The following is an 18715-nucleotide window of genomic DNA, read 5'->3' on the forward strand; positions in this document are numbered from 1 at the left end:
TCCCATTATTGCAGCATTATTTCCGCCGACAGTGGAAGTACGTTTGTTGTGCGTTTTGGTTGTTTACCGTTGTGCACCCTCTGACAGATTAAGGAAGCCTACAGGTGAATGTTATAATGGTGTGACATTGCTTACACAGGCTTTGGGGAAAATGAACATCTGCCGTTTCTGTCTGACCTCCACATATTTATGTTATACATTGGAGGCATATGGTGCACCAAGCTTGCAAGAGAGTGTGGTGGCTCAATGTAGGCAGGATTTAATGGAGATAATAAAGAGGAATCAGGGAAATGTATTGTATCGAGCAGAGGCTTGTGGATTTTGCTTGATTGTTGGAGCAGCTGATGACAGCAGAGAACAGGAAAGGTGTCTAAGTTAGAACCTGTTAAAACAAGTTTTTCTTAGATTTTAACCTTAAATTCATGGCATTTAATGGCATTCGATGACTCGATTTTTCTAACCTGTTGCACAATCTACAGGATCTTCTGGACGTATTTATTGCATATAGCGTCCGGTTTAACACACGTTTTATTTACAATTCTTTGAGAACTAAATCAGAGCCTTATCAAAAATGTTTATGTTACGCATTTGTGCCAAAAAAAAAAAAAGGGATTGAACAAAAAAAGATATTTGTCGATATATTGTCATCGCTTTTCATCCTCAAAAATGTTACATTATAAATATGTTGACCAGTATTGGTCAGGCTCTCAAATATAAATAAAATAGATCAGGCAAGAACTTCTTGGCCAACTTCCACCTGTGTTAGACACAACAGATCGACACAGATCGACATCTTGGAACAAAGCAAAGAAACACACGTGCACCAGTTTGGCGGAATAACCTCTCTCTGCTGCACGCTCATGCCTCAGATGTAGCTCTGCTCAGAGCACATGTTATCAAAACCTCAAAAAATACTAAAGAAGGGTTTCCCTTCTGGCTGTTGTTACATGAACGAATCTCCTGCACCTCAATAATCTACACTATAAAAGGATGAGAAGAGGTACTTTGGCAATGTGGTGCATTACACCCACACTGTTCCTGTGACAAGTATTTTCCACTCACATTGGAGGAAATAAGTATATGTACCTCTAATTATCCCTTTTTAAAAAAAGAAAGCTTTTAGTATTTAGAAGCTTGACACTAAACTCTATTTGTCTTCTCTTGCTTTGTTACTTCCCGCCCACCCCTCCCCTCTTTCCTCCTTCTCTTCTTTACATTTTGGTTCTTCCTCTGTCCTCTGTCATCCCCTCTTCTGCCGCGATTTCTCTACCCACAGGAACTTCCGGAAGCATCTTCGGATGGTGGGCAGCAGGAGGATGAAAGCACAGAGTGAGTCAGAGATGTGTGTGTGGTTTATATGTTTGCTCAAATTGAGTGTGATGTAGTTCACCCCACCATCATATGCTGTGTTCTTTTTTTATGCTCTCTGGTGTGTTTTTTGCACGCGTGTGTTGCACCAAACGCTGCTGTTTTATTGGGATTCTTAACGCTCTATTGCATTTCTTTGAGGATTATTATTTTCATCAGCGCGCGTCTATGTTGATGAGCCAGCAATACGAGTCTGTGCATGTGTTAATGTACGAGTGTGTAGGTGGTCTATTCCTGTTGCATCGCTTTGATTGTTCTGAGTTTTTTTTTGTTTGGTGTGTCGTAAAGTTTGAAGACAAAAGACTAAATGAAATAAAGCAAAGGGACGATTGGTATAGATGGAGTGGTGTGTGTCTGCTTGAGTGTAACTGAGAATCTATAAGAAAAGAAAACCATAATCTATAGAGTCCTCCTTGTTCTGGTTCAGATATGAGTCAATGGCAATATGAGTGGGATTTTGTTATGCGACTGGTCTGTAACTTGTCCAGTATTTCTGACCTTAAATGAAAAGAGAAAACGGTGACAGACAATGTAAGCGAAACAATAATCTCAAGAAAAACGTCGGTTACATTTTTTACGTGTCAAATTTAGAAGTTGTGTGACCAGAAGCTTGGAAAGGTGATGATTGTTATAACTATACAGTATGTACAAACCATGGTAACATATGTCAAAGCCTTGTGAACAAGTTGTTTCTATTCCAGTACTGTAAAGTTATAATGGAAATATAAGCGGCGATCATGTCAACTGTGAAAAATCCTTATTTTGTGATTTGAATAAAAATGTTTTGGCAGACAAGACTGAACCCAATTAAAACTCAAATATGTCACCGATCATTGCAACTGAATAGATATTGTAGCAGATTTTTGCTCGACATTTACTAAAACCCCAAATCTTCTTGATGCTGCAATGTCAAAGTTCTTCCACCTCTCACGCCCCGACTGCTGTGAGGAAGAACTACTTCTCGGAAGGAGCCAATTTCTCCTTTAGACGATTTCTTCTCACACCTCTGCATAGCTTTGGGTGAGGGGACCTGATAACAAAAAAAACAACTAAAAATCTAAACTCGAGTCAAAATCACAGAGTATAAAATGTTGGGATCACGAAATAGGACAAAATGTTTGGTTTCATTACAAGGTATTTTAATGAATTGCAAACCTTGAAAAAATGTCCTTTTGATCACGAGAGTAAAAATCAAATGAATGATTCGGCTCATAAAAGGGCGTTTGTACTTGAAAGGAACAAGTTGGTGTCAGCAGCAAAATGAAAAGAGAAGCAGAAAAAAGCGATGGCGCCTTGAGGGTCGCTGTTGATTAACCATGTCAAATACTTTCAAGTAGTAACAGTGATTACTCTTCAAAGCAGAACTGATTTTATCGAGGCTCAGTAAATCTGTGTAACAAGCGCAGTCCTTCTGAATCCATAGATACCGACGATAAGCAGCAGGATCCGTTATAATGATCAAGTATATGATTGTTAGCATATGTGTTTGTTTGTTTGACAGTTTGCACATACAGGCATTTGTTTGTGCAGAGGAGGGATGGCATCGTATGCACACTATTTGTGAACTGCTTTCGCCTTTTCACTTTGGTGTTTTTGGTGGTGAGTGTGTCGAGGAAACAGCCAGTTTGCAGGCTTGTTAGTGTGTGTGTGTGTGTGTGTGTGTGGGGGGGGTGTGTGTGACTATCTCTCCCCGCCTGCACTAGCATTCGCTGAGCGTAGATCGAAGAGTTTCAACCGCTCCTGGAGTGACCCCACCCCGGTCAAGCCTGACTCTCCTCATGAACCCAGAGACAGTGAGTTAACACAGACTCACGCACATGCATCTGCACACACACACACACACACACACACACAGACGCTGACACACACACACACACACACACACACACAGTTTCTAACAGTTAAGGACACAAATGGTTCAATTAAAGACGTATGGAAAGAGGCTTTAACGTTGAAGTAACCAAACCACATTTACAAAGTGTGTAAAATTCATGTGTAATGTAAATTGTGCTCGGTAAGTTGTCAGTTTGTATTCCTAAAATGCCCCGAGAGAAGAAAAAGTTAAAAACTGACCTGGACATATAAGTCATCACCATAACTGCCAGATACAAACATGTCTTTTAAAAGCTGTTAAGTGTCCTCTTGTTCTCTAGTATTTAGAACCTAAAAGAGCTGCAGTAAATCTTACGAACAGTCTTCTACGTGTGCCGTTATAATGAACCCATCTGAACCCGTGAGCCCTTACATCTCGACTGGCAGATTGATTACAGTTTAAATTTGCTTTGCGCTCAGTCAGTACTTTTGTCATTAATTCATTTCCATACACAGGTGGCTCGTATTGAGTTGAAAGCCACTTAGCGGCATTTGTCAGCTATTAAAAAAAAAAAAAAAAGGTCCAGTAATCAGCACCTTGATATACGAGCTGAGTTACAGTACAGCTGGAATGAGGCCGGATCACCCGTCTCAAATGATGCAAAGTGCAGCACATAATATACTGACAACCGCAACTAAGTACTTTGTACAAGTAAGTAAAAGTTTGAGGTATTTGTACTTTATTTAAGAAATTTAACAACAACGTGAACAACGTATCAGTAGGAAATATTGTACTCCACTACATGTATCTAATGGTTGCTGTTATTAGTTACTTCAGTTTTTTTCATTTCTTTCATTTCCTCAGCTGATATGACATCCGGAAAATCTAGAATTCTTTTGTTATCATGATATTGCTAATTTAACTTCTTAAAAAAAAAAATACGAGATTGCCTATTAACATCTTAACTATCTCTGCTCAGGAAGACTTTACTCCACTATGTCTTTACACAGACAATAGTTGTTTGCTGGTATATTAATGCCACCTGGAAGGCAACCTAATATGACTAACATGTACTTGAAAGTTAAAGCCACTTTTCATCTAGTGCGTACAAATAGACACATGCCAAATAGGACTTGTAATATGAGAGTATACTGCCCTGTATGCACTGTAGACCTCCGTGTTGAAGTAAGGTGACATTTTGTCATCACGGTTTTACAGCTCAGTTCCTGCTTTCAGCAGATTAAGTAACACGCAAAAAAATCGAAAGACATTTGCACTTAAAACACACCATCACACGTACACACTGACTGTCTCTGCTGTTGGCTCTGACCCTGTCCATCTGTCTCCCTATGACCGTGGGTCTTTCTTCAACTTTGTGATGCTCTCTTTCTGTGAGTATGTCTTCCAAAATGGAGTGTGCGTCTAAGTCCGAGTGTGTGGGTATAACTGTTAACGCGAGGTGTGTCTCAGTGTTTCTAAAAGGCTTTTGATCACGAGTTCCAACACACACTGTTTGCATGTGCCGTTTGTCTATGTTGATGTCTTGAGTATCTGTGGTTTTATGTTTTTTTTCTCCACCTCCATCTTCAGCGTTTCTGTGTTTCAGAGTGTGATGAAAGATACATGCACTGTTGATGACAGTCTAATGGTGTGGTTGATGCCTCATTCTTCCTCTTTCCTGAGGGAAAGGTATTGTTCTCTGGAGGCGCGACATTAATCGTCAGTCTTGCTCGTCATTTCCTCCTTTTTCATACTCTCTTTCTTCACTCTCTCTTTTCAAACTGCTGTTTCACACTGGGCACCTATAGTTATTCTTTACAAGATGGTTTACATAACATATTGTCGACTACAACTTCACTGATACTGGATTTTCAGGCCAATACCAACATAGATATTTGGATTGAAAAAAAACATATCGGTCGATAATTATTTTAAATTTGCTGTCGGAAATGGTAAAAATATGAATAAATATAGATCGATTAATAATACACTCGAGGACTCCAACACGTAGGTAGCAAACATAATTGAGTACACACAAAGAGGTATAGCAATTATCAGCAACATAACAATTTTCTCTGAAAGCACCGACCCTAGAAAGGATTAAAACGGTCCACAAAAACATACAAGTATGTGAAAAGTCACATCACCGAGCCGTAGACTAAAGAAATACTGACAGCTCATAGCTAACAACCGCAATCTTTATAGACAGATATTTGTATATGAATGCAGAATCTGATCTGGGATAAGATTTGGTATCTGAAGCGTTCTGGTGTCTGATTGTAGCCCGAGTAGTATTGACCAATCGTGTTTGAGCGAGCTTTGGTTGAATGCAGGTAAACAGTCGGTGTGGAGAGCATAAGAGTAGGAACACAGTGGCCAAAATGAAATCTCCCAAACCAAACACCAGAGTCCAGAGAAAATTGGGTCGTGTTTAAGACCATTATAGGCAACGGTGCCTTTCAAATGCTATAGCAATTAAGGACAGAAATAATCTATCTATGAACAATATTGATCTATCTTCTAACACCAAATGAGCAACGCATAGAACTTAGGTTTGAGGATCATTACAGGTTCCTACAGGTACGTCAAGGAAGGGGGCAGAGGGGTGTTTGTTTTTTTCATGCATCATGAGAAGAATCAGGCAACGTTGTGACAATAGCCAAGCCCAAGAAAAAGACAATTCAGAGCCCCACAAGGCACGAGACCAAGACATGCGCAAGACTTCACAAAAGTCTTCTCAAGACCGGACTCGAGACGGGACTCAAGTACTACAGCCCTGATCCTTCTAGAACATGTTGAAATATATAAATATGATGTGTAACATAAATTATGATTGCACGTCAAATAAGCACGATTTTGATGGTATACAACACTTTACTTTCTTAGAATAGCTGCCATCTGATCCCCGTTTGATTTTCTTATCTCCTTGTTAGCTGTCGCCAGAAATTGTGCTGCCACATTCACTATCAGTCACTGATTTTTCTCCTTCTGCCAGCTGTCTCTTATTTTCCCTGTTCCATCTGTCACATTTCTTATGTCACCACCGTTATTAACAACTCCATCCTTTCTCCTCTCCTCCGCACTCGTCTCTCTCCTCTCTCCTGGACACCTCCTTCCTTCACTCCTAGACTTTCTCTTTCTGTGTCACCTTTCCTGCTTCCCACGAAACACTTCTGTCGACAAGGGTTTTTTTTTTCTCACCGGTGTAATATATTTTCTTTTAGGTGGTGACCTGCAAGCCTCCTGTGGTACCTTGGATGAAGGGGGCCTCGATGACAATATAGACTGGGAGGAGGAGCGAGAGATGGAGAAGCTGGCCTGTGAAGGAGACGATTTTGTACCTCCCAAAATCATGGTACGAGAGCGGTATTGCACGTCAAATTTAATATTACACTTAAAGTTGGCAGGTTGGCAGGTTTACAAGGGAAATAATTTTTTAAATAGTCAAAATCAAAGTAGCTGAGGCCATAATATCATGACTTTTAGTCTTAAGTGTATATCAAAACCCCAAAACACTGTATCCTACATTTATACACTGATAAACGGGGCACAATAAAAATGGTTGCTTTAGGAAATTGTTACTTTAGAATTACACACTGATGGCAGATCTAGGTTAAAATAGCTTAATCTGTGGAAGGTGAATTTATATGCAGATACAGTATCTTAAATGCCCCTAATATATTCTCTACCGTCTCGCTGTGAATATTATATAGAGCTGTACATTCCCTGCAGGCATGAGAGTGTGATAGAGTTTTACCCTTTCCTCTAATTTCTCTCCAACTCTGCTGTTCTCCAATTTCTCCCACTCTTTCATTTCCTCACATCCCATTAAATCAAACATTCCTCTCCTTCTACTGTTTCTCCTTCAGCTGATCTCTTCTAAGGTCCCAAAGGCAGAGTACGTTCCCACTATAATTCGCAGGGATGACCCCTCCATCATCCCCATCCTCTACGTGAGTCAGAACATTGATTGACATGTGTGCATAACGATCCTTCCGACACACAAAGCATGCAAGTTGTTTCTTTAAAAGGATGTTCTATGATGAAGGCCGATTGAAATGTAAATCAAAGTATTTTGCAATCTCAAATGATTATGTTTCACGTGAACGTCTTTTTCCTTAGGATCATGAACATGCAACTTTTGATGATATTTTGGGTGAGTAAATATTCTTTTTACACCCGTTTTGTAATTATATAATCAATGATTCCAATAAATGAGTACAGTGAATACAATATTGTTTTACAACTAATGAAGATAAAATAAAGATAAAAAAATAGTTGAAGTAGAGAGACCTAATTAATATTTAAATAAATAGAGCCACAGATACATTCATATACAGATGTATATAGTCGTGAGCGTGGACTATTCAGCAGTTTGCCTGAGGAGTCTGAACTCTGACTCATACCGGGGGAGTTAAGGGTCCAAAAAATAGATGCAGGCTGAACCTTACCTGCAAGTGAATCTCTTAAAAAAAAATAGCTTGGATCTGGCGTGACTACGCATTTCATATAAAACCAGTTACAATGCTGCAAAATTACTAAAATGTGTGTTTTTTTTTTTAAATTGGTTTCTACATTCTGAAAATGATTATCTGTTGCTCAAAAGAGAAGCACTTCCAGTAAGCAGTCCCTGGAGCTTCTCGAGATAATAACAAACGCTGCATTGAATAAAGCTCACGCAGAGTTAGTGAGAGGATGCCAATGAATAACTCATAGATTTTATGTTTCCATGTTACTGTCTTTCATTGACCTGTTTTATTTTGCTGTGACATTTCCTTAAGTACACACTGTTGAATTTAATTCAAACTACATCTTACACTAGAGTCTCTCTACATTACACCTGTACTCGAACTCAACCTCCAGAGTATTTCTCTGTGTTCACTGTTCACATCTCTCCCTCTCTCACTACATCCGGCCCCTGTAGTTCACATCAATCACATCAATCCAACCCTTTGTCTGTCCCCCACAGAGGAAATAGAGAAGAAGCTCACAGCTTACAGGAGAGGAAGCAAGTTCTGGAGGATGCTCATCTTTTGTCAGGTGAGGAACAAGGAGACAGAATAAAAGTGTATTTCCTGTAAAATTGTACGTTTTATTTGGGATATATGGGGTTATGTGTACAATCATGCAGTGTTAAGTACCTTCCTTTGGGATCTAATCTCTCTCTCTCAAGATATTAATTAAGAAGAGGTAAATTAGTAGTTGTGATTGTGTTTCACTCTTGTATGCGTTTCTTAGGGAGGCCCCGGTCACTTGTATTTCCTGAAGAATAAAGTGGCAACTTTTGCTAAGGTGGAAAAGGAGGAGGACATGAGCCAGTAAGTATGTCTCCCATGGGCGAGTACCATGACAATTCACATGCCCAATGTCTCATAAAGCATCGACATGCGATGATGCTCTGAGTCAGGACAGAAATGACTGAGAACCATTAGCTAGCTGTGAGAAGATAAGCATTTCATCATTAAGATACCTTAGCTGCTCCCCTTTGAGGCATTTATGCCACTCAGAATAGAAAGAAGGGCTCAGTCAATAAAAAATCATCTTGCAAATATCTCGACCAAAGGAAACTGGCTCATTCCAAAGAAATCTTAATTTAATTTTAGGCATTCAAAGGATTAAAAGATTCTGAAACAAATGTCATGTAAATGCTCTTTATGGTATTTTCACAATATGAATACTATTTCTGTGAGTGCTCTCCGACTTGATTTAAATCAAAGATGTTCCACTTGGACGATTCAACACTCGGTTTGTCATTTACGAGCACGATCTACTATTTTTCGGAGTGACGCATCTCTCCCAAGGGGGGGCCGTCTTTGATTCGGTGATGTTTACTTGTTTCAGAGATATAAAACATACGGCTCACAGCCTGTTCCATCAGTATATTATAAGAAACAGTTGCTTCAGAGCGAAAGAACAGCAGTAGTGACAAGTACTTTACTCAGGCTTATCTTTTAACAAGCTACATTTTGTGTTTTTGAAATTTCATGGGAACCGTCAATCAGATTGATTACATTCAGTGTAACTGTCTTTGTCTTTGTCTTTGTGTTTGTTCAGGTTCTGGAGGAGGCTTAGTCGCTTCATGAGTAAAGTCAACCCAGAACCCAACCTTGTCCACATAATGGGATGCTATGTCCTGGGCAACCCCAACGGAGTGAAGGTACACAGACGCCGATGCAAAAAGACACACGCGAACAACTGGAAACACAAAAGCTCATCAACACCACTAAAGTTTCAAGCACTAGCACTCGTGTACACCTCTTAAAAAAATGTAACTACAGTACATGGCAGGTCTACGAAGATACTGTGCAGAGAGACCGCAAGAACCGCGATTGCCTGATTAGCTTGAGCTGCTTGTGTTTTCTCCCAGAATGTTGAAGAAAGGCCCACTAATGCTCTCCTTTTAACATTGAAGTAAGCAAAGCCAGTTCCACTGCAAACGTCTCTTTTATCACAGTGCATGAATCTACTGTAAACATACTTACTTTGGCCATAAATGATTGCATGACTGTAATCACACATTTGGTAGCGAGACAAACCTTCCCTTAGTCGCTCTTTATACCAAATTGAACACAAGTACTGTGCAGTATAAAGGCAGATAATGTACAATAGATACAGAGCAGTAAAATTGAATGCAAAACCATGAATCAATTCCTACGCTGGTGGGACCATCGCAAACCGCCACGCAAGAGTAGGACTCCAATTCAATCATAACAAGGTCTCTGTTAAGTTGCAATGTTCAAAACGTAAATTGATGTGCCACACAAACTGATTTAATAACGTGGAACCCCAAAGGTATAGTCTTTTTGTTCCCCGTCTCTTATCATTTAGGTAAACACTCTCTCGTGCTTGCTCCTGCCTCTCTTTGTCCTCCCGGCTCATTTCCCTGTTTGCAGATTTATTCTAACGGTGTCTGATATTCACCATATTAACCTCCTGGTTGTCTCAGTTTGTCCCCGTCTCTCCTCTCTTAATCCACATGTGTGACTATCATCTCACTCACTGATGTTATAGCTGAAGCGCACACATGCTGAGTGATGCTGCAACCTCTCTCTACCTGAGAAGAACATTTAATAAGACTCATAACCACACACATGAAAATAAAGAAATAAAAAACACAGACAAGCTGGCAGACGCACTCACACGTACACACACACACACACACGCACACACACACACAAACACACAACATAGCCAGCGGTGTTTGTCTGACCTAACTGTTCCAGTCATGTCTGCCAAAATGCTTTGTTATATAAAGTGGATCTCTCCAGGGTTGACGGACAGTCTGGCAGTCTGCAGCACAGGCTGCACATCAGTGATATATCTCCACCCTCCTACAGACAATTACAGACACAAGCAGTTGTCTCAACAAAGCTTGAATTCAAAACAACAAAATTGGCGTTTTTCTTTTTGCAAGGCTTAGTCCCAAGATCCCAAAGTGATATTGTCACACTGGCGGCTTGTCTACTGTAGTCTTAACTTCAGTCAGAAAACAGAATGAATGAGATTTAGCTTGAACCTCTCCAGAAGAATGTGTAAACTATAAATCACTTTGATGTGACATTGTTCTGCTTTTCATCAAACCCATTCTCCACTGGAAACAGCACAACATGGCCAAAAGTATGTGGGCACTTACTTGTGGAACATCACACACAGGATATGCTGCTAGAACAACCTTCATGTCTTTCCACAACATTTTGGAACCTGGCTGCAGGGACTGGCAGATGTTTAGCCACAGGAGCACTAGTGTGGTCGGCTACTGATGCTGGAAAAGTTTGATGGAGCTGAGGCCATGGCTCTCTGCAGGCCAGTATGTTCTCCCACACCAAACCGGACCTCACGTTGTGCACGGTGGCATTGTCATGTGGAAACGGGGAAGGGCCTGGACGCTATGGTCTAAAATGTCTTTGTATGCTGTAGCAATAAGAGTTTCCTTAAATTGGAACTAAGGCCGTGTTCAGACAGACAACAGCAACAAGCAAATTGCTCCAACGCAATGCAACATCATTCAGCAAGGTGCTGCAGTCAAATCAAATCTAGTGCTTGGTTCACATGGTTGATGACTTTGTAACTTCATAGTGTTGCGACGAGAGAACGTGATTTCTGCCATGATAACTTTCCAGAGTTATAAAACCCTGTCTCATGGTATTTAAAAAACGCCGTTGGGTGTTTTGCCGCCGGATAACCCTTCAACTACTACTACTACTACCTATTTCATGGTACTGACTGGTACCTGAAACAACATGACCCCGTCAGCGCTAAAGGGCCTAGCCCAAAGCACTTTCTTAACAATCACATAACCTCCACCCAGAGACAGTGCATCATCACAAGAACACATCACACTCAGCCGGCCTCTGTTGGCACAAAGTTTAAATGGGTACCAGCTCAATCAATTTTTAAAACAGTAGGTTTCATTGTTGTCAAATGCTGCACTCCAGACAGCGTAACACTAAATATTGCAAACACATGACAGTAATGGAATGGACCTAAATTAATAACAGCCAGGAAGTTATTGCAAATACCAAAGCACATGTTGTGCAAAAGCCTCCTGGAGAGTTGAAAGCAAGCCACACATGTAAAGTGTCTCGAGTCACATACTGTGACTTCTCACGCACGCGCGCGCGCACACACACACACACACACACACACACACACACACACACACACACACACACACACACACACACACACACACACACACACACACACACACACACACACACACACACACACACACACACACACACACACACACACACACACACACACACACACACACACACACACACACACACCTATGTGCAGTTGTGCTGGGAGGAACTTCAATCTTGATATGTAATAAAATGTATATCTAGGCTCATAAATATTGATATGCAGTTTGCAGCTATGATGGGGTGGTTTTAACAGAGAGGTAAATTAAACTCCCCCCGCCCCCTATGAAAAGTAAAAACATAATGGTGAACTCATGGTTAATTAAACCATCAACAAATATTAAAGGGGCTTGTTGAGCACAATAAAAGCTGTTTTTAAGGATAATTCTCTCTCTAATACTGTCTTGTTCTGAGGTTGTTTTATCGATATCAATCGGTATCAATAAATTCATTAAACATTTGCTGCATTTCATTCAGTTTTGAATTTTGGAGGAGCTCCATATACACGTAAGTGAATGTGATTGAAAAGATAGGTGACAAGGACAAATGAAAACTGTCTGATATAGAGGGGGGGGGGGGGGGGGGGGGGATGTTGCTGCTCTTTGATTACTGGAAAAACACAGTTATAAACACTGCAATGTGAAATGTGGAGCCACGCAGAACAGAAAGGAAACTACCCAACTTGCAACACATTATTTGAGATCTGTTATTTGCCTCCGGCTCTCATTGCACTACAGACAAGCCACGCTGCCTGCGTCTCCCCAACCGCTCTCTCCTCCACATCTGGCACGTAGCCATCTTCTTACATCTTTTTCAAAGGACGGCAAACACAAGGACTGAAAGCTTCTTTTTCTTCACCACCTCCATTTTAACATCATAAAGTGGAAAACAAAAGCGCATTTGGCCTTTGATTTCTCTGACAGAGGGGTATCGGGTTCCCTCATGACTAAATTCTAGAGGAATCAGTGAGCTTCAATTTTTAACGTGCACAGCACCACGTCAGTGAGGACCTGCAGAGGAGATGACTCGCTTTACAGCTCCAATTAAGTCTTCAGGGCTGCAATGAATTATTATTTTCACTATTGATTACTACATCTGTTTTTTCTTCCAGCTGATTGGATGATGGCTTAGTCTAAAATAAAAAGTGGGAATCACATGTTCCCAGAGTCCAAAGTGATGCCTGCCCGATTATCAGAGTTTTTTTAAATACGTTTGCTGATAAAATAAATTGAAATATGTGCTACTTTGGCTCTGATGCAGCCGCCTCCCTCTTGGTCTGTAGTCGCCACTCTGTAGCCTCCCTCGACGCCCCTCTGATTGTTTACATGTCACGAGTAATAGCCTGTCAACGTCACTGAAGGCTACTGTGCTACAGACGGTCAAAGCTGCTCCGCTGAGCGAGCAGGGCTGTTTCCAACGTTCATATGAGTCAGCCATGTCTCTGTTTGTCACCATTAGTGTAGAGAATCGAGTCTGCAGCGTAGTTCATACCCGTCACTGATAAACCAGTGAATAGTACAGGTACAATCTGCTTCATGATCAAAGAAAGGTTTTGTATCACGTCGACACTTCAGTCCATGCTCCCTCTCTCACTAATCGGCCCTGAAAATAAACACATCTGTCTAGCCTTACTTCAAAAGGGATTTTTTTTTTTGTCCATCCAACAGTTCAAAACCCCAAAGTGTAACATCTACAATGAAATAATACCGAGAGAAACATCAGCGAGAAGCTGGAACCTGCAAATGCTTTTCATTCTTGGTTCACGGACGACCCGTGTGTGTGTGTCATCCATTCATTTTCTAAGCGACTAATCAGCGCTAAATTTCATATTGTGGTTTGAGAAAACCACTTGTAGGACTACAAAGGCAAGCTATCAGCTAGCATCTCAAATCCCTCTAATTTACAGATAAGTTTGATGTTTGATTTTAATCTCCTCTCTTTTAATTTCCTGAACATGGGACTCTTCTCTAGTAAAATGAGAGGGACTGGGGTCCTGCTCTTAACCTCTTACAAGCTCGGCTGTTTCACGGAAAGGCAGGTTATATAAAGACATGCAGGAAAACACCTTCGCAATTTATACTCTCACCTCATTTACTGTCCTCCTTTGTTACCTGCTTAGGACAAATGCCCATATGTCTCTTTGGCAGTAATGAGCTGGAGTCATTGCCATTCTTGTGTGTGTTTCTTTGCTTGTGTGTGTGTGTGTGTGTGTGTGTGCTGTGTCTGAAGATGCAGGCTCCCCCCCGCTGCTCGTGTATCCAAGTGCAGTAGGATTAATTGGCGTTTGCTTTCTTATCTCGGCCCAACAGCTGTTCCAGAAACTGAAGAATCTGATGAGGCCTTATTCTGTCGAGTTTGAGTCGCCGCTGGAGCTGTCTGCACAGGGTGAGTCTGAACAAACGCACCCAAACATGCAGATCACACGGACACGGGCGTGCGTCGTGATTCACACGTGCATTTACACGTGACGCATTAAAAGGACCCGGAAAAACCGTCACGGGTTGTCTTCACATCTGGAATTTACTCAAACAGCTGTTCCCCAATTTAAAAATAGAATACATTTTTTTGGGTATTTGTGTCACATGCCGTTTCCTTCTCGTTCCAATCTCATCCACCTTATATCTGGGTGGTGTTTTAAAACGGCATTTCATTTTTTGGTGTGAATTGTTTTTTATGCAATTGATGCAGGTCATAACGGCTTCACACTCCAGTTTGTAAACAACACCCACCACACAGGAGACAGTAATCATTTGACTTCGCCCTCTTCTCCTCGCTAGCTGCAGGTGGGAGAAGAGACGCACAGTATTCTACTCAACACAATAGTCAGTATTACAAAAAGCCTGCTCTCAGTTCCAGGAACTGGAAACTCTTTTAAACCCAGACTTCCTCTTCTATAGTCCGTCACTTTTATTACAACTTTTCTCCTCCTGTTATCTTTTTGCCCATTAGAGATCCAAACCTCTCCGGCCCTGATCAAATCAAACCACGCTAAACTTTTGTCTCATACAAATTAACCCTTGCTATCATACTTTGAGGCGACCTTAATGTCATCTGAGTAATGTTTCTTATCAACATAATGAAGAAATGCTCTTAAACATACCTGGAAAGTTGCAAAAAGTTGCTGGTTTTATGTTTTTATGGTTATTTTAAGACACCCACAGTTCTTGGTTAAGGGTAAGAGAAAAATCATGGTCTTGGTATCAATTTCCTTCCTTAATACTTGATTCAAACTTTTCCTGTCTCATTTACCAATCAAGGCAAAGAGATGATTGAGATGTACTTCGACTTCCGCCTCTACCGGCTTTGGAAGACACGGCAGCACTCCAAACTCTTGGAATATGAGGAATTTTTGTGACGAAAAAACACGGATAATGGGTCCAGCGGAGCCCTACAATGAAAATAAAACTGATCATTGCTCAACTATAGTGCTCGATCCGCCAACTCAATACAAACAGTCATGCCTGCGTTCATCCTGGAGAGGACTGGGAGGGGAGGAAGAAGGATGACAGGGAAGGACGAGATGAAGACAAACTAAAATTATGCTGTGCCTCTGCTCCTCCTCATTTTCAGAGTAAGGACCAAAGACTGTAACAAAATAAATACACAAAAGAAAAAATGAGGAAAAAGCAGAGACAACTGGACTGTCCACGTCTTAGTCACCAACTCCCATTGCCTCTTGGGTTGGAAAGCAAAAAAGGAGAATAAAAAATTCAAATGTGTAAAAAAAAAAAAATATATATCATTTTAGTCACACCTCTGTTGCAAAGACACACTTTGAGGCTGATGTGCTTCAGGAAAACCGCTGAAACTCATTCTGCCATAATGTGGTTCTGTGTTTTGACTGGACCGCTCGGATGATCTCAGACCCCAGAGACATGCATATACAGTACATACATGAATAATCCATACATCGATGTGTGTATATATCATATGAATATATTAGCATAGCTTTAGTCATGCAAATAATACATGAGAATAATAATGCATCATTTATTTTTGATGTGCATTGTTGTGCAGTTTCATATGGAAATACTTTGGAATAACTCAGGTTTTAGCCATGAAGTAATTCATCTGTTTGTCTATTCTATCAAGATATTGTAATCTTCATTGCCGTCGCTTGGAATGAATGCATTATCTCTCCAGAAATGTATCTTCGGTTTGAGAAATCCAGCTTCATGTTTTGGTAAAAAAAAAAAAAAGAAAAGAAAAAAGTTCTGATTTTGTGTGCGAGTGTGTACGTGTGTGTGTGTGTGTGTTTGGCTGTCTTTTCCATGTCAAAAAAGAAGAAATCATGCAAATGTGTTGTGTGTATTTTCTCTTTCTGCTCCTATGTTAAAGCAAAAATAATGGTTATCACCTTCACCCCCCCCCCCCCATTTTCTCTCTTCCTGTCACATACACTCAAAGACCGTCTAGTGTGATTAATGATGTCAAGAGGGATGTAACAGCCATCCAAGTGCTCCTGCCACTGTCGTGTAGGAGTTGCCCTATTGATCCCTCCCTCCTCTTTTGCAGAAGGTTCAGGCCACTTAGTCGGCCCCTGTCACGGGCGCCAGCTGCTCTCACTATCTGCCAAACACTCTTGGCTTCTCTTAATGGCAGCCAAATGAGCTTCCGCCACCGCTCACTTCACTGGGCTGTGATCCAGTCTGAGGACCGGAGTTCTCCGAATTAAACAGATCTGCCAGCGGTTTAAGCTGTTAACAGCCATCTGCTGCCCCTGCCAGGTGTCGAGCTAGAAATATGCGGCGAGTGTGTGTCCGTGTCCGCGACCGCCGCACCACCTGAGTGACCAGAGCCGCCTCACATAGATTAAGGATGGTCAAATGTGGAGAGCAGCTCTGAGCCTACAGCTGGACAGCAAATCTGAAACAATGCGCAAGTACTCTCTCACACACACACACTAACACTGGGGCTGGGACATTTTAAGAAATCAATAAATCAGGACAGACTTAAAGGTGTGTCACCAGGGTTATCTCAGCTACGGCCTTTTTTGGGGGGGGGTTCTGCAGTACTGCACTAGAAAGGTGCACTCAGTAGAGGCCGGTTAGGAGTTGTGAGTGAGGAGTCAGCAGGCTGTCAATGGCAGTATATAACAGCAGCAAAAAAAAAAGATGTTTTGAGAAAGTGTGAGTCACAGCAACCACTGGACAGCCAAAATATAGTGCAGTTTGCTGCAGCAGAATGTAAGATTAACTGCGGACAAACACAGAGCTGCACACTCACTCACCGACACACACGACGGATCACATCATCCTCCTTGCAGAGATGATCACCCTTTAATAATAACTTAATTTGCTTTATGTAACATCTAAACTGGGACAGGGACACTCGAAGCACAAAAAAGTCTTGGCATTTGATTTCTCAGGTTGACATGTTTCCGAAAAAAGGCTCCGATTGAGACAGAATTGCTTCAATGCGTCAACCTAAGAAATGCGCAAATACCAGAGTATTGACTTTTTTGTGCTTCTGGAGTGCTGCGCTCTCTACTTTGTTTTAAATGCTGACATTTGAGGCCGTAATTTTTCACGAATGTGGCAGCAATCCAAGGGGACATTGCTAAATCACGCCATGGCTCACTGCTCGGCCAATCACAGCGGTGTCCCACAATGACAACGGCCGCTGAATGTCAGTGAAACATGCTGCCGATTGTGATTTTAAACCAGTCATTGAAGTGTTCGCGTGGGTGGTTTGTGTGCAGATAGTTTACAGAGTGCATGAGGGGAAAAAGATTTGAGTTATTAATAGATTTCAGTGGGCCCAGCCCTGCGTAATACATTCACACAAACAAACATATACAAACACACACATAGGCAAAGATACTCTTCACCCGTGTATGGTAAATACTTTTCCATTTGTCATCATGTGATAATATTTGGAGTGTTATGTGCAGGCTTTTTGTGTTAAAGTCAACCAGTCTCACTGGAGTGCTCTCTATCTCTCCACTAGCAGAACTGGGTTTTTTTTATTTGCTTTTGCCCTCTCTCTGACATTGCAGTGTTGGCCTACAGTTTGTCTGGCACAGACAAGTGCTCCAACAGCCTGAGTCACGCAGTACATGTTTTCACTCCAGATTTAAAACCCAACACTCAGACAACCTGTCATATCATTGAGCCATTTTTAATTCCAGCAGAAGCATTAAGCTGCCGAATTCTCAAAGATGTTGCCCTCAACAGCTGCTACGTTTAATGGATTTATTTTTTTTTTTTTTTCGGAACTTATACAACCCCGGTATAATTTTCAGATCAGAAACACGGACACTGATTAATTTAAAGCAAAGCAGTGATGTGATGGATTCACTCAATTCAGAGAGTGTTTTTTTTATGTCATAGAAAACATCACACAAAAAAATCATCATATCCAGTCTATAGAGAAATTACTGGTAATTAATCCTCTGTTTGAATTTACTGTGCTGAACTGACCGTGATGTGAAGAGCACTCTGACTCAGGAGTTTGAGAGAGATTTGTTTTGTTTTCTTCTTCAGCAAAAAATAAAAAAAAATAATAATTTACCGGAAATCTAATTAAAGATGCAAATGTGTCTACTTGTCTCTCTCAGTCTGTGTTGCATTATTTGCCTTATCATTTCATTTCACTCACTGGGAAACAAACAACCAAAAAAGGAGCTCTGAGATCAGACCTGTTGTTTGATTAAAATGTGTGAAAGAAATGCGAGAAAGAAATACTGCAGTTCGATAGGACTGCAAAGAAAAATGCTAATTTCTCATTTCAATGACCCTCACTTCACCAATTATCCAAAACAACACAGATGAAACTTCACTGTCGTCACCACTCGTTGTTCCATAACTGAGCAAAGTTGTGACCCTTCCCCATTTCAAACAACAGAGTCGTGAGGTAATTTTGGCTGCAGCCTAATAAAACCAGA

At 41.0% G+C, this 18715-nt stretch overlaps 1 protein-coding gene across 1 annotated transcript in view; it reads left to right on the forward strand.

Annotated features, from left to right (window-relative positions):
* The window catches only part of nsmfa (NMDA receptor synaptonuclear signaling and neuronal migration factor a), a 33677-nt gene extending 17957 nt beyond the window's left edge, over nt 1-15720 (forward strand). Inside the window, 10 exon segments of the mRNA XM_076079810.1 lie at nt 1277-1329; nt 3072-3161; nt 6406-6536; nt 7051-7134; nt 7304-7337; nt 8151-8221; nt 8420-8499; nt 9236-9338; nt 14139-14214; nt 15087-15720. Of these exon segments, the coding sequence (XP_075935925.1) occupies nt 1277-1329; nt 3072-3161; nt 6406-6536; nt 7051-7134; nt 7304-7337; nt 8151-8221; nt 8420-8499; nt 9236-9338; nt 14139-14214; nt 15087-15184 (820 nt within the window). The 3' untranslated portion in view covers nt 15185-15720.
* Nucleotides 15721-18715: the final 2995 nt, after the last annotated feature.

Source organism: Anarhichas minor, unplaced genomic scaffold (assembly GCF_050575085.1).
Source record: "Anarhichas minor isolate MPS153535 unplaced genomic scaffold, ASM5057508v1 ptg000073l, whole genome shotgun sequence".
NCBI lineage: Eukaryota > Metazoa > Chordata > Actinopteri > Perciformes > Anarhichadidae > Anarhichas > Anarhichas minor.